This window comes from Pristiophorus japonicus, chromosome 2, assembly GCF_044704955.1.
Source record: "Pristiophorus japonicus isolate sPriJap1 chromosome 2, sPriJap1.hap1, whole genome shotgun sequence".
NCBI classification, from domain to species: domain Eukaryota; kingdom Metazoa; phylum Chordata; class Chondrichthyes; family Pristiophoridae; genus Pristiophorus; species Pristiophorus japonicus.
Genome location: NC_091978.1, coordinates 366,339,194 through 366,356,398, shown reverse-complemented (window position 1 = coordinate 366,356,398; position 17,205 = coordinate 366,339,194). Strand labels below are relative to the sequence as shown.

Genomic DNA, 17,205 nt, shown 5'->3' with positions numbered 1-17,205 from the left:
GAGTGTCTGTAAGAACTTCGCCCCCGACTACAACTGGTACTCTCAACCATCCTGACAGGCTTTGCTCGCAGGTTGACATGAAGCCATAATTTTAAACAAATAGAACATAATATGATTAATGAGTTGTAATAAAGTTAGTCTGCGCTTCTGGCTGCAGAGGTTGATTGGGAAAGATTAATGGATTGGAATCTCGTGAAAATATGCTACTTGGCTGTGCCAAAGCCACATTTTCTTTACTTAACAAAAGCCGGTTGAAAGTATGTACTGTGCGTTATCTTCTGTACGGGTAACAGATGGCTTTTGATGGACAGGTAATCCCTTTACAAGCCATTTCTGAAGGATGTTCCGGACTGTTTGATTGCAACGAGCTCACTGGCTCTGTATGGAAGGTGGAGTTTCCAGGAGGATTCATCACCTGGACCATCCTTATCAGAGGCAGTCCCTCAGAATCGAGAAAGACTTGCTTCCACTCTAAAAGCATGAGCTCTTAGGTGACCGAACAGTCCAATACAGGAATTACAGTCTCTGTCACAGGTGGGGCAGACAGTGGTTGGAGGAAAGGTTTCCTCTGCCCACCTGGGGGCTCACTTGCTGTGAAGGAGTTCTGAGTAGAGCACTTGCTCGTGTCTGGCAAGCCACCCGCCCTCATTGGTAGGCCAACACATCTGTCCTCACCGATTGGACAGCGAGTAAAAGTCTCCCCTACCTAATTGGATGATTCTTGGCCCTCAGTCAAAGAACCGTTTTTTCCACCCTCCACCACCAATATTTTTTTTTCAGTTAAACAACACCCTGTGAATTTTTTTCCTGGGGTGTTTGCTCACAGCAATGTCCCAGAGATTGGGCTTTAATTCCTGGAGACTTCAGGAGAGCCAGAATTTCCTGATGGAGCACAGGCCAATGAAGGTCGATGGTGGTTGTGTCTTGGGGACTGCAACATTCGGATCCCGTTGAATTTAGCCGTGGATCACAGCCTACTTTAGATTCAGGAAAGTGCCCTCTGTGATCCCACCACACCTCCCCTCGGCATCACAAACATCTTTAGGAATTTAGATTCAATGCTGTTATAACCCTCCGCCCATTGCCTGAGATTATGTAAGAAAGGAGAAAGTCTTGCATTTTTATAGCACCTATCACAGCCACCAAAGCGCTTTACAGCCAATGACATACTTTTGGAGTGCAGTCACTGTTGTAATCCAATTTGCACACAGCAAGCTCCCACAAACAGCAATGTGATAATGACCAGATAATCTGTTTTTTTTAGTGATGATAGTTGAGGGATAAATAATGGTCCCAAGACACCAGGGATAGCTCCCCTGCTCTTCTTTGAAATAGTGCTGTGGGATCTTTCACATCCACCTGAGAGGGCAGGCAGGGCCTCAGTTTAACATCTCATCTGAAAGACAGCACTTCTGACAGTGCAGCATTCCCTCAGCACTGCACTGGGAGTGTCAGCCCAGATTTTTGTGCTCAAGTTCCTCGAGTGAGATTTGAACCCACAACCTTCTGACTCAGAGGCGAGTGTGCTACCCACTGAGCCACAGCTGATAGCTATCCATAGCCTGCTTTGAGACCCAATGCTTATCCATTTTTTCCTTAATTACCAAAAATTGGGTGTATAGCCTTCCATTAGACCATTGGTGTTGAGAATGAAGAGCGTGTGCAAGCATTTTTCAAGAATGTAGTGGAGTTCACTCATTAGGATAAAATTCTGTAAATACCACTTTTGTTCAACCTCCAGTGAAATTGTTTGTACACTGCCATTGTCTGAAAATTGATACTTTAAACGTAAGATTGCAATAATTCCGAATATAATAAAGACTAAAGGACAGCTGTCAGTTTAAGATACTTTTTAAAATTCATTCCTCGGATGTGGGCGTCACTGGCAAGGCCGGCATTTATTGCCCATCCCTAATCACCCCTTGAGAAGGTGGTGGTAAGACTCCTTCTTGAACTGCTGCAGTCCCGTGTGGTGAAGGTGCTCCCACAGTGCTGTTAGGGAGGGAGTTCCAGGATTTTGACCCAGCGACGATGAAGGAACGGCCGATATATTTCCAAACGGGGCATAGATTTAAAGTAATTGCGGAGAGATTTAAATGGAATTTGAGGGGAAATTTCTTCACCCAGAGGGTGGTGGGGGTCTGGAACTCACGGCCTGAAAGGGTGGTAGAGGCAGAAACCTTCACCACATTTAAAAAGTACTTGGACGTGCGCTTGAAGTGCGGTAACCTACAGGGCTACGGACCGAGAGCTGGAAAGTGGGATTAGGCTGGATAGCTCTTTGTCGGCCGGCGTGGACACGATGGGCTGAAATGGCCTCCTGCCGTACTGTAAATTTCTGTGATTCTATGGTGTGTGACTTGGAGGTGGTGGTGTTCCCATGCGACAAGGGAACACCACCTTGGAGGAGGAGGAGATCGCGGGTTTTGGTAGGTGGGATAATCGTAGCTGGACAACTGGTACTGGAATAAGGCGGAGTTGTAGGAACGGGCTGAAGCGCAGTATGAGGTTTCAGTTAGCAATTGCCGTGCTCTCCTAGCTGTAGTTGGCTTTTATGTATTATTTTATGATTGTACAATTTGTATTCGTACCTGCAATTCCTGGTGGCATGCTAGATCCTGCTGGAGTGCTGACCACAATAGGATATTACAAGCCATTGTGGCGTCGGCAAGTGTACGATACGGGCACTCACCTAGAATAAATATTACAAGAGAGAGTTTTCGGCACTGAGATGGCTGTTTGCTTGTGTTGCCACGGTATAAGCATAGATTTCTTTTTAAACTTATGCGAAAGCTCAGACCATCTTAATTATTAAACGTTATGCGCGTCTCAACCTCAGACATGTTTTCCCCTTTCCCTATGCACATCTGCATATTGCTGAAATATTGAAGGCCATTATCTTTTCCTCATTGAGCAAATAAGCGGTGTTTATTCATCGCCCAGGTGTTCGCATTTAAGCGACTCAGAGCGGCACGAGGCTTGAATTATTAATAACTTTCTAATGTCACTTTTCCTTCATATTCAAATTGGAAACACTCAACTGGTCTCCCAGTTGACTCTGGGCGGGGTGCGTCTGGCAATGTTTACGTTTAACCTTTGAAGATAATCAGGGGGATTTACTGTGCGATGCCGATTGTCGCTGTCTCACACAATACATCAGTCTCCCGAGCACTTGGTAAAGCCGAGCCGACAACCTTCTCCGCCAGCCTGGTTTTGACGAGCAACAATCTGCCGTGTACCGCCGCTCATGTTCGACCAAGAGCTGCCGTCGAAGCTTTGCAAAGGGCAGAAGAAAGACAGACTTGCAGTCATGTATCATCATCATTGGGGCAGTCCCTCGAATCGAGGATGACTTGCTTCCACGTCAAAAAGTTCACAGGTGTTTCAATGAAGGACCCAATATTCCAGATCCAGAACTAAATCCTGAAGGGTGGAAGATGCCTGTGCGTGGATTTTTTTTAACGTGGGGTGCCCGTTGCACACCAGCCACCACACGGGCTCGACAGAGCGAGGTCTTGGTCCAGTGGCGAGGGTTAACCAAGAGGACTGGAGACCTGCTCTGCTTCACGGACCCAGTGCGCACACATATCGCAGTGTGGGCTGGCCCCTGCTGTCCCTGGGGGGGGGGGGGGCAGTTATATAGCGCCTTTCACGACCACCGGACGTCTCGAAGCGCTTTACAGCCAATGAAGTACTTTTGGAGTGCAGTCACTGTTGTAATGTGGGAACCGCGGCAGCCAATGTGCGCACAGCAAGCTCCCACAAACAGCAATGTGATAATGACCAGATAATCTGTTTTTGTTATGTTGATTGAGGGATAAATATTGGCTACAGGACACCGGGGATAACTCCCCCTGCTCTTCTTCGAAATAGCGGCATGGGATATTTTACGTCCACCCTGAGAGAGCAGACGAGGTCCCGGTTTAACGTCTCATCCGACAGCGCGGCACTCCCTCAGCACTACACTGGAGTGTCAGCCTAGATTTTTGTGCGCAGGTTCCTGGAGTGGGACTTGAACCCACGACCTTCTGGAAGGAAGCCACTCGCTCCATCGCGCCTGCGTCGGCGCCTTGCGAAAAGAGCGGTGCTGCCACATCCGGGGCTTGCGTTCGTAGTCCCGCGCGACTGGTGATTTGCCATGGGCTGGCACCAAGAACACGAGTTAGGCACTTAACGCACGTCGAGAGCAGGAGCGCCAGCCATCACCTTGGCGCGCAGCACTCTGCGTAAGTGGTTCTCGAAGCCGCACCGTCCAAGGTCCGAGAGTACATCGCCCGTACACCAACAGTCGCCTACATCTTCCTCGGGTTCCGATATTTAATCCCGTTTTCCCTTTAAAGGTGCAATGCTCTGTGTCTCCACCACTTCATTTTAACTTCGTGCGACAGTGTAAAACATCAGTTCGGCCGCCCAGTATCCATCTGTCCCGACTTTACAGAGAACTTCGTAGAACATACGGCACAGAAACAGGCCATGTGGTCCAACCAGTTGTACAGGGCCTTGGTGAGGCCACACCTGGAGTATTGTGTAGAGTTTTGGTCTCCTAATCTGAGGAAGGACATTCTTGCTATTGAGGGAGTGCAGTGAAGGTTTCACCAGACTGATTCCCGGGATGGCAGGATTGACATATGAAGAAAGACTGGGCCTGTATTCACTGGAGTTTAGAAGAATGAGAGGGGATCTCATAGAAACCTATAAAATTCTGACGGGATTGGACAGGTTAGATGCAGGAAGAATGTTCCCGATGTTGGGGAAGTCCAGAACCAGGGGTCACACTCTAAGGATAAGGGGTAAGCCATTTAGGACCGAGATGAGGAGAAACTTCTTCACTCAGCATGTTGTGAACCTGTGGAATTCTCTACCACAGAAAGTTGTTGAGGCCAGTTCGTTAGATATATTCAAAAGGGAGTTAGATGTGGCCCTTATGGCTAAAGGGATCAAGGGGTATGGAGAGAAAGCAGGAATGGGGTACTGAAGTTGCATGACCAGCCATGATCATATTGAATGGTGGTGCAGGCTCAAAGGGCCGAATAGCCTACTCCTGCACCTATTTTCTATGTTTCTAACCAGCCCTTGCCGGCATTTAGGTGGATGTAAAAATCCCCATAGCATTATTTCAAAGAAGAGCAGGGAGTTATCCCCGGTCTCCTGGCCAATCATCTTAAATCTGTGTCATCTGGTTCTCGACCCTTCCGCCAATCTACTCTGTCTAGAACCCTCATGATTTTGAACACCTCTATCAAATCTCCTCTCAATCTTCTTTGCTCCAAGGAGAACAGTGCTGAGGGGGTGCTGCACTGTCAGCGGTGCTGTCCTTTGGATGAGATGTTGAACCAAGGCTCCATCTGCTCAAGAAAAGGCAAAGAAAAACTTGCATTTATATAGTGCCTTTCATGACCACCAGATATCTCAAAGTGCTTTACAGCCAATGAAGTACTTTTGGATAGTGCCATGGGATCGTTTATGTCCACTTGAGACGGTTTAACATTTCATCTGAAAGACAGCACCTCTGACAGCGCAGCACTCCCTCAGCACTGCACTGGGAGTGTCAGCCTGGAATTTTTTGTGCTCAACTCTCTGAGAGTGGGACTTGAACCCACAACCTTCTGACTCAGAGACGAGAGTGCTACCCACTGAGCCACAGCTGTCACTCTGTGGCTGTAAAAGATCCCATGGAACTATTTCGAAGAAGAACAGGGAAGTTATCCCCAGTGTCCTGGCCAATATTTATCCCTCAATCAACTTAACAAAAACATAGATTATCAGGTCATTATCACATTGCTGTTTGTGGGAGCTGGCTGTGCGCAAATTGGCTGCCGCGTTTCCCACATTACAACAGCGACTACCGTAATATATAGCTCCATCTAGTGGACTAATATGGTAATGCAGCCATTGCTGTCGCTACAATAAGGCATTAGGTGACAGGTCACCTGACAAGTTCCTGTGTTAAGAGCCATCTTGAAGTTTGTGATGTCGTAGAGAATATATTACAACCACACTCCAAAAGTACTTTATTGGCTGTAAAGCACTTTGAGACATCCAGTGGTTGTGAAGCGTGCTCTATAAATGCAAGTCTTTCTTTCTAATGTGCAGCTCGAGTAATGCCATCGAACATTTCTCTTCTGCAACCCATCAATGCTTGTAACATCCACTTTGCAGTTTTTGGTGTAATGGAGGAAATAAGAGATCTGTGCCAAGAAAGAAAACACAATAGATCTCCATTTTGGGCCCTAATCATTCGATGTGATAGCTTGGAATCCCACATCTTAATCAATAGAACCACCTTAATGTGACATTTACTGGCTGGACTAGACTTCAAATTGATGGCCAGATGAAAAAACGAGAACTTAAAAAAAACTTGGCTCTGCTTATGAATCCACATGATTTGAAAGCTGGGGTAAGTTAAATACTGCCGCTACACACACAGAGAGAAATGTTTTCCCTCTGGTGGGGGGGGAGTTCAGAACAAGGCCGGGGATATCCTTAAAATTAGAGCCAGGCCGTTCAGGGGTGATGTCAGGAAGCACTTCTGCACACAAAGGGTGCTGGGAATCTGGAATTCTCTCCCCCAAAAAGCTGCTGAGGCTGGGAGGGTCAATTGGAAGTTTCAAAACTGAGATTGATAGATTTATGTTACGCAAGGGTATTAAGGGTTACGGATCCAAGGCGGGTAGCTAGAGTTAAGATACAGATCAGCCACGACCTCGTTGAAGGTTTGAAGGGCTGAATGGCCTCCTCCTATGTTCCTATAACTGTTCAGATGTGGTTCCAGGTAATCCCGATCAAAAAAGCAAGCAATCATTTGTGAGCTGAATTATGCCAACAGGCCGGCACTCCCAGTACAGCGCTGAGGGAGTGCCGCACTGTCGGAGGTGCCGTCTTTTGGATGAGATGCTAAACCGAGGCCCCGTCTGCCCTCTCAGGTGGGCATAAACGATCCCATGGCTACTACTTCAAAGAAGAGCGGGGGAGTTATCCCCGGTATCCGTGGAGGCCAATATTTATCTCTCAATCGACATCACTAAAAGAAACAGATTATCTGGTAATTATCACATTGCTGTTTGTGGGAGCTTGCTGTGCGCAGGTTGGTTGCCGCGTTTCCTACATTACAACAGTGACTGCACTCCAAAATAAATATTTCATTGGCTGTAAAGTGCTTTGGGACGTCCTGAGGTCGTGAAAGGCGCTATGTAAATTCAAATCCATGCATGGGCTAGATTCTCCGTCCCTCTGCGCTCCGTTTTTTCGCCCCGGAACGACGGCAATGGCGGTGAGGTGTTCTGGGCGGGCGGTCAGCCTCCAGCACCCCGCGGCGATCCTCGGGTCCGGTTTAGCGGCGGCGCGGAGCATTACCGCCCGGAAGAGCTGCGCCCGGTGTGCAACGCCCCCGCCGCGGGTTTGGACTCTTGTCCGCCCAGTCCGCCCCGCGGTCAGGGCGGTCCAGCGATACCGACAGCGGAGAGGTGAGTAATGGACTCCTAAGGTAAGTGTGATTGTTTTTTCTTTTGATTTTTTTTGCGATTTGCATTGTGGTGGTGTGGGCAATGTCTTGGGAATCTTTTTATGGCTTTTTGTTTAGGTTTCCCCTCCCCCCCCCGCCCCCAGGCATCACGCGGAGCGCTCCAGGCCCGGCTCTTTAGCTCGGGAGTTTCCCATCCTAACACGCCAAGAGGGGTGTGCAATGTCCTCCTTAGCGCTGCGCCCCCTGACTCCGGGCCCAGCCCCCCAAACTTACCGACTGAGACGCAAACTGTTCCCGAGCGCTAGCTCTCCCGCCACAACCATTAACGCCCCAAATACATCCAAGACGAAAATCCCGCCTGAGCATTTCTTAAAGCAGTCATGTGCTTCTGAATTGGCTCACTGATGCCCTCTACTGGATTCCACAAACAAATGCAGCCATATTTACATTATAATTAAATACAAATTACTACAGGCTTAACAAACGCACAGTTTAAAATGGCAGAGTCCCAAGATACTGCATCTAAACAATAGCTCATTTTCCCCCTGGTGAGGGGGACCCATGTGTTTTGTCTAATTATCTGCTGATCGGCGTCGGGAGATGGATTAACATAATTGGTGCGTTTGTTCTAATTAACTGAAGGAAATTGCTGCGTTCCTTCCCCAACTTTAAGGGCGAAAGTACAACTGTCAGCAAGGAGGAAGAAAAAGAACTGACATTCGACATCGAACAGCAACAAAAATATATATATATATATATATATATATATTAATTGTTAATGGAGCCACGGCTTTGAAGAGGGACTTGAAAAACAACAGTAAAAACAAAGTAAATAGGGAAGGTTATGAAGCATTTGATCAAACTGGTAATTATTTAAATTGGCAAAGTTATTGCAAGCTTTTCAACCTTAGACGATCTCTGGGTGGGGTGGGGGGATTTGTTAGGTTGCAAGAGAAGTGTGAGTATCATGGATCGCACAGTTGTTGTGAAAAGAAAGACTTGCACTTTACAGCCAATGAAGTACTTTTTGGAGTGTAGTCGCTATTGTAACGTGAGAAACGCAGCAGCCAATTTGCACACAGCAAGCGCCCACAAACAGCAACGTGAGAATGACCAAATAATCTGTTTTTAATGATGTTGATTGAGGGATAAATATTGGTCAGGACACCAGGGATAATTCCCCTGCTCTTCTTTGAAATAGTGCCACGGGATCTTTTCTGTCCACCTGAGAGGTCTGAAAGACAGCACCTCCGACAGTGCAGCACTCCCTCAGCACTGCACTGGAGTGATAGCCTAGATTTATGTGCTCAAGTCCCTGGAGTGGGACTTGAACCCACAACTTTCTGCCTCAGAGACAAGTGGGCTACCCACTGAGCCACAGCTGATTGCACTGACTTTTGCAAATGGAGATCTGATCAATTCAAGTCACCATCAATGTCGGATTGGGGTTAATCGTTTCAGAGGCCGTCAAGGGTAAATAACACGAGGTGAATTGTTATCGTTCAGAGAATGCCACCCATTCTCTGAACGATAACAATTCTAAGTAGCGACTGTGAAAAAGGCACCAACGGCGTTTGTTTTAACGGAGACAAGCAAATGCCAATCAGCTCGGGCCTGAAATAATGATCCCAGCGTTCTTCCAAAGCATCCAATGGGCTAATTAAACCCTTCCTCTCACTCCTCCAACGCCTGCTTCACCCGCTATAAATCTGGGCACACCCCGGAGACCAGCTGCAGCCAGTGCAAGCGTACTTTTGTTTATCACCATAGGTGGTCCCTCGAAGCGAGGATGACTTGCTTCCACGCCAAAAAGGGATGAGTTCACAGGTGTTTCAATGATGGACCTAATATTCCAGATCCAGAACTACATCCTGAAGGGTGGAAGATGCCTGTGCGTGGATTTTTTTAACGTGGGGTGACCGTTGCACACCAGCCACCACACGGGCTTGACAGAGCGAGGTCTTGGTCCGGTGGCGAGGGTTAACCAGGACGACTGGAGACCAGCTCTGCTGCACAAACCTAGTGCGCACACTATTACCCCTCAGTACCCCTCCTTATTACCCCTCCCCAGGCAGACCTATACTTACATTAAGCCACAGTTTCTCCCCTGTGGCTGCCCCTTGGCTTTGGGAGGGCTGTTGTGTGTGTGTGTGTGTGTGTGTGTGTAGAGGAAACTAAAGATGTCCTTCTCAGATGCCCTCCACCAGCTCTGGCCCTGGAAGGGCCAGCTGCAGGCAGGGCTGCATCCTCCTGTGCGCCTTCAGTCGGAAGTGGCTGGGGCGAAGCCATGGTTGGCATGTTTATAAACGGCTCTCTATTCCGGAGCCAGCCTCGGCGAGAACGCTGTCTGCAGAAGTGGCGGTTAGCGCTCCATCGCGGGTTGGCCCTGCGGGGGGGGGGCCGCTAGGTTGGTGGGAGAGAGGCCACCCGCCCCGAAAACAAGCCACAAACACAGCGGGCGTAACCACGAGGGGGCGGTGTCGCAGACGGCAACGTGACTGCGGTCCTGGGGAGAGGGCGTGACTTAAAAGGTGAAAGCCCGAACGTTACCATAAATTAGGCTCGCTTGAAACTATTTTCGCTCGTGGCAAGAATTTAGCAAATAAGAACTTGCATTCCTATAGCGCCTTTCACAGCCTCACAATGTCCCAAAGCACTTTTCAGCCAGTGAAGTACTTTCGTTGACGCGCAATCACTGTTGTAATGGAGGGCAGCCGATTTTGCGCACAGCAAGCTCCCACAAACAGCAGTGGAATAAATCACCGGGGGTCATCTGTTTTATGTGTTGGTTGGGGGGCAAATATTGGCCAGGGCACTGGCGGGGGGAGAACCCTCCTGGTCTTCCTCGAAGAGTGGCTGTGGGATCATGTACGCAGAGCAAGCAGAGCCCCCTGGAACCCCAGCTACACGCAACGAACCTCACCCCACTCAGCACCACCCGACAGGGCGAGCACCAGCACAGTTATGCAGCATGCAGAGGCAGACACTGATGAGAAAATGTCAGGGTGAAGGAGCGGCGATGATTAATGAGGGACCAGTTGGCACGAGGGCGGGGTTTCGTCGTGCCTGGTGTGGGGATACAGATCTCCCCAGCCTTTCTCAAACGCAAGGCGTTAGTCACTGTTCTACTGTTGGGAAAGGCGCCACCCAAGTTGCGCACAGCAAGCTCCCGCAAGCAGCAATGAAATAAATGACCAGATCACCTGTTGCCGTTTCATCAGAATCACCGCTGCCATTTCTTGCGGCCAGCGGCTGTTGGTAACGATTCTGCTATTTCCTTCTCTAAACCCATCTTTTGCGTCTTTACTTGTCCCATTGCCATTCCCCTTTTGCCACGCAACATTATCGCTTTTGTCTCTCTAATCTCTCCTGCCTTCCGCCCTATCACAGACCTTCCCTTTTCGTTTTTTCTTCCCCTCCCCTCTCTTTCCCTGCTGGAAAACCTGTCACATCTCTCAGTTTTCCCAGTTCTGGCGAAACGTTAATTCTGTTTCTCTCTCTCTCTCTCTCTCCGCAAATGCTGAGTATTTCTAGCATTTTCTGTTTACACATTGGTTGGGGGACAAATATCGGCCAGGACCCCGGGGGAAACCGGGGACCATATTGACCCTTTGCACGCACATTGGAAGGTGGTCAGGGTGGCACGGAGATGTCCAGTGTCCAGACGCACGGTGCCATCTCCCGTGCCAGTAATGTGCTAAAGCACCAGTTGTCACAACGCTGGCATTTGCAATGGAGGCCTCAATCGTACAGGTCATAGGGCACAGGGTGAGCATCTCGTCGAGGTGTTGCTGCTCGGGAGGCATTATGGTCGCAACGCAGTATTGGCCATACTAATCAACTAGCTTGGTGAATCGAACCAGGGCAGAGGAATTGTGAAGCCTCTCAGGTGCATCTTGCTCTGTGCTCGCGAAGTCCCACGAGGAGCGCTGCGTGAATGTAGCGTTGGTACGCTTGTCTGCCGCATATGTTAGCTGCGCTATCTCACTGCCCTGAACCCGTGATGGTGGCCACTGAGCACACGGCGACTCTTAACATTCAGGGCACCTGGCACCAATACTAGTCCGTGTGTTGTCGAGAAAGGCGCTGTATAAATCCAAGTCTTTCTTTCTTGCATTTATATAGCGCCTTCATGACCTCAGAACGTCCCAAAGCGCTTTACAGCCAATGAAGTACTTTGTGGAGTGTAGTCGCTGCTGTAATGTGGGAAACGCAGCAGCCAATTTGCGCACAGCAAGCTCCCACAAACAGCAATGTGATAATGACCCAGATAATCTGTTGATATTGATGTTGAATATCCCGGCCTAAGTCGCTGAGGCTGCCCTCTCTCCCATCTGGATGCACGTGGTGAGCTGTGCGATGCAGGGCGCTCCCTAACTGACCTCGGTACAACACGTGACAATGGTACTGACTCTCTGAGGTGCCTTGATAGCTGTCTACAAAGGTCCTGCTTGTCTATAAGTTGAGGACAAACTTGCCAGGATAAAATCTTTGCCTAAAAAAAATTAATTAGATGTGCAGACAAAGCAACTCCCCCACCCCCTGCCCCCCCCACCCGCCCCCCCGCCTTCTCCATCTCAGACATATCTGAACGCATTCATGTCTGCTAATTAGTGCATAAATATATCATAACACAGCCTGATGTTGTACAGCGTGCAATCAAAGAGCAAATTAGTAATTAGCTCGAAGGGAACGTCCTCTTGGTGCTGCTCATCTGTACATATCCCAGAGTGTACCAGGCTTTTCTCCTGCTGCACAGCATGAACAGAACCAGTTCTGTTGGCTCATCGCAATTATAACGCTTCCAGCCTTTAAGCAAGAAGACATAATCGCCAGGTGTTGCCATCACTGGTAATTCCTCCTCACTTTCATCCAGTGTGGCTTTTCAAAAAGAATTCACTCACGGGATGTGGGCATCGCTGGCAAGGCTGGCATTTATTGCCCATCCCTAATTGCCCCTTGGGAAGGTGGTGGTGAGCCGCCTTCTTGAACCGCTGCAGTCCGTGTGGTGAAGGTGCTCCCACAGTGCTGTTAGGGAGGGAGTTCCAGGATTTTGACCCAGCGACGATGAAGGAACGGCCGATATATTTCCAAGTCAGGATGGTGTGTGACTCGGAGGGGAACGTGGAGGTGGTGGTGTTCCCATACGCCTGCTGCCCTTGTCCTTCTAGGGGGTAGAGGTCACGGGTTTGAGAGGCGCTGCCGAAGAAGCCTTGGCGAGTTGCTGCAGTGCATCTTGTAGATGGGACACATAGTCGGCATTACCGGGTAGAAGCTCACTGGGTGACCCTTCACCGTACGTGGGAACTGTGCGGCTTTTTGTAAGAATGTCGACCCCAGTGTGCGTGCAGCCTTGTTTCAGTGCCCCGACTGATGCCGCGTAGATAATGCGATCTCATAATGCAGTGGGCTACGGAGCATGCTCAGTGAAAAGAGTCGGTAAGTGGACCCGCATATTTCTCCTTCCTCTAATTCCAGAATCCGACCTGAGCCCATCCGGGTGGGATAAAAATGGTCACGGCTCACAACTCAGTGTTACTTTAACCGTTTATTATACTCATCATCATCACAGGCAGTCCCTCGGAATCGAGGAAGACTTGCTTCCACTCTAAAAGTGAGTTCTCAGGTGACTGAACAGTCCAATACAGGAATTACAGTCCCTGTCACAGGTGGGACAGATAGTGGTTGGAGGAAAGGGTGGGTGGGGAATCTGGTTTGCCGCACGCTCCTTCCGCTGCCTGCACTAGGTTTCTGCATGCTCTCGGCGACGAGACTCGAGGTGCTCAGCGCCCTCCCGGATGCACTTCCTCCACTTAGGGCGGGCTTTGGCCAGGGACTCCCAGGTGTCGGTGGGGATGTTGCACTTTATCAGGGAGGCTTTAAGGGTGTCCTTGTAACATTTCCTCTGCCCACCTTTGCCGACACTGTCTAGATTTTTGTGCTCAAGTCCATGGAGCGAGACTTCAACCCATAACCTTCCGACTCAGAGGCGAGAGTGCTGCCCACTGAGGCGCTGCTGACACGAGAACATGGTTTGTTGATGGGACTGCGAATGTATTTGGTTTAACGCAGTCGTGTTGTGCCTGGAAATATCTATTCATGGTGATGTGAGTGATTCGGGGTTTGCAAGTTGTCACATGCACCGTGATCTCTTCAATTCAAGGTGGAGTGGTTGAAGAACGAAGATGTCATCGACCCGGCGGAGGATCAGAACTTCTACTTGACCATTGACCACAATCTGATCATCAAACAGGCCCGACTGTCGGACACCGCCAACTACACGTGTGTAGCCAAAAACATCGTGGCCCGACGGAGGAGCACCACAGCGACTGTCATCGTCTATGGTAAGTTAACACGACACCGATACTGGGGAGATCGTAACTATTGGCAGAGGCATGGTCAGTGCAGATTGTACACGCCGTTTTATCATACAGTGCTGCAGCACACAGTATAGCAACAGCATGGAGAGGCATGAGGAGAGGACATATAAGAACATAAGAAATAGGAGCAGGAGTAGGCCATTCGGCCCTTCGAGCCTGCACCACCATTCAATATGATCATGGCTGATCATGCAACTTTATTACCACATTCCTGCTTTCTCTCCATACCACAAGGGCCACATCTAACTCCCTTTTGGATATATCTAACGAACTGGCCTCAACAACTTTCTGTGGTAGAGAATTCCACAGGTTCACAATTCTCTGGGTGAAGAAGTTTTTTCTCATCTCGGTCCTATATGGCTTATCCCTTATCCTTAGACTGTGACCCCTGGTTCTGGACTTCCCCAACATCGGGAACATTCTTCCTGCATCTTACCTGTCCAATCCTGTCAGAATTTTATATGTTTCTATGAAGTCCCCTCTCATTCTTCTAAATTCCAGTGACTATAATCCTAGACAATCCAGTCTTTCTTCATATGTCAGTCCTGCCATCCCTGAAATCAGTCTATGAACCTTCGCTGCACTCCCTCAATAGCAAGAATGTCCTTCCTCAGTTTAGGAGATCAAAACTGTACACAATATTCAAGGCATGGCCTCACCAAGGCCCTGTACAACTGCAGTAAGACCTCCCTGCTCCTATACTCAAATCCTCTCGCTATGAAGGCCAACATGCCATTTGCCTTCTTCACCACCTGCTGCACCAGCAGGAGTAGGCCATTTGTCCCCTCGAGCCTGCTCCGCCATTCAATAAGATCATGGCTATAAACTAAAGGCTGCTGTAATGTATTTGCTTCATGGTAGATGCAGAGAGGATGTTTCCACTGATGGGGGAGACTAGAACCAAGGGGCATAATCTTAGAATAAGGTGCCGTCCATTTAAAACTGAGATGAGGAGGAATTTCTTCTCTCAAAGGGTTGTAAATCTGTGGAATTCGCTGCCTCAGAGAGCTGTGGAAGTTGGGACATTGAATAAATTTAAGACAGAGGTAGACAGTTTCTTAACCGATAAGGGAATAAGGGGTTATGGGGAGCGGGTGGGGAAGTGGACCTGAGTCCATGATCAGATCAGCCATGATTTTATTGAATGGCAGAGCAGGCTCGAGGGACCGTATGGCCTACTCCTGCTCCTATTTCTTATATTCTTATGGGTTCTTTGCTAAGGATTCATAGCAACCCATTGCGATTAAGAACTAGTTGTTTTTTTCACAAAAGGTTTAACAATCACACGACACATTACCCGTTCATCCACCAGGTTCACAACCACCGTCCTACTCGTGGATTCCCCCGAACCCAACTGGCTGGGGTTTTATTGAGTCTTGTGGACATCACGTGACTGGCTAAGCCACTCACAACTCAACAGCTCTACAAACCTGTGAGCATACTCACTGGGGTATACATTACAGGTACAATCCTAAAGGGGGTGCACGTACAGTGAGACCTGGGGGTACATGTACAGAAATCATTGAAGGTGGCAGGGCAGGTTGAGAAAGCAGTTAAAAAGGCTTACAGGATCCTGGGCTTCATAAATAGAGGCATAGAGTACAAAAGCAAGGAAGTTATGATGAACCTGTATAAAACACTGGTTCGGCGTCAACTGGAGTATTGTGTCCAATTCTGGGCACCACACTTTAGGAAGGATGTGAAGACCTTAGAGAGGGTGCAGAAAAGATTGATGAGAATGATTCCAGGGATGAGGGACTTCAGTTACGTGGATAGACTGGAGAAGCTGGGGTTGTTCTCCTTAGAGCAGAGAAGGTTGAGAGGAGATTTGATCGAGGCGTTCAAAATCATGAGGGTCTGGACAGAGTAGAGAGAGAGAAACTGTTCCCATTGGCGGAAGGGTCGAGAACCAGAGGACACAGATTTAAGGCGATTGGCAGAAGAACCAAAGGCGATGTAAGAAAAAACTTTTTTACGCAGCGATTGATTAGGATCTGGAATGCATTGCGGAACAAACCAGGGAGCAGGCTAGCTTGGATCTGGTACTGTGTAGTGAGACAGGATTAATAAATGATCACATAGTAAAGGAGCCTCTAGGAAAGAGTGACCATAGCATGATTGAATTTCAAATTCAGTTGGGGAGTGAGAAAGTTGGATTTCAAACCAGTGTCCTGATCGTAAATAAAGGCGCTTACAAAGATATGAAGGCAGAGTTGGCTAAAATGGATTGGGAGAATATAGTGTGGGATGGTTGATATACAGTGGCAGACATTTGAGGAGATATTTCAAACCTCTCAACAAAAATATATTCCAGTGATAAAGAAAGACTTTAAAAGAAAGGGAGAACCATCCGTGATACTAAGGAAGTAAAGGATGGTATCAAATTGAAAACAATGGCATACACTGTTGCCAAGATTAGTGGGAGGCCAGAGGATTGGGAAATTTTTTTAAATCAGCAAAGGGTATGAGAGTAAACTAGCAAGAAATATAAAAACAGATAGTAAGAGCTTCTAAAGGTATATAAAAAGGAAGAGAGTAGCTAAAATAAACATTAGTTCCTTAGAGGATGAGATTGGGGAATTAATAATGGGGGAACAGGGAAATGGCAGAGACTTTGAACAAATATTTTGTATCGGTCTGCATGGTAGAAGACACTAAAAACATCCCAATAAGAGATAATCAAGGGGCTATGGGGAGGGTGGAACTTAAAACAATCACTATCACTAAACAAAAAGTACTTGGTAAAATAATGGGACTAAAGATGGACAAGTCCTCTGGACCTGATGGCTTACATCCTAGGGCCTTAAAAGAAATGGTTGCAGAGATAGTGGATGCATTGGTTGTAATCTACCAAAACTCCCTGGATTCTAGAGAGATCTCAATGGATTGGAAAACCACAAATGTAATGCCCCTATTTAAAAAAGGAGGCAGACAGAAAGCAGGAAACTATAGACCAGTTAGCGTAACATCTGTCGTTGGGAAAATGCTGGAGTCCACTATTAAGGAACTAGTAGCAGTACATTTGAAAAAGCGTAATACAGTCAAACAGAGTCAGCATGGTTTTATGAAAGGGAAATCATGTTTGACAAATTTGCTAGAGTTCTTTGAGGATGTAATGAGTAGGGTGGATAAGGGGGAAACAGTGGATGTGGTGTATTTGGATTTACAGAAGACATTCGATAAGGTGGCACATAAAAAGTTACTGCACAAGATAAGAGCTCACGGGGTTAGGGATGATATATTAGCATGGATAGCAGATTGGCTAACAGAAAACAGAGAGCAGGGATAAATGGGTCATTTTCTGGTTGGCAAACGGTAACTAGTGGGGTGTCACAGGGTCCCTTCATCCAATATTAATGACTT

At 48.0% G+C, this 17,205-nt stretch overlaps 1 protein-coding gene across 2 annotated transcripts in view; it reads left to right on the top strand.

Annotated features, from left to right (window-relative positions):
• The window catches only part of LOC139235027 (netrin receptor UNC5C-like), a 502,551-nt gene that overhangs the window by 373,058 nt on the left and 112,288 nt on the right, over positions 1–17,205 (top strand). For both annotated transcript variants that reach the window (XM_070866133.1, XM_070866124.1), the window contains one exon: positions 13,626–13,806. In XM_070866133.1, the coding sequence (XP_070722234.1) occupies positions 13,626–13,806 (181 nt within the window). The remainder of the gene's footprint in view (positions 1–13,625; positions 13,807–17,205) is intronic.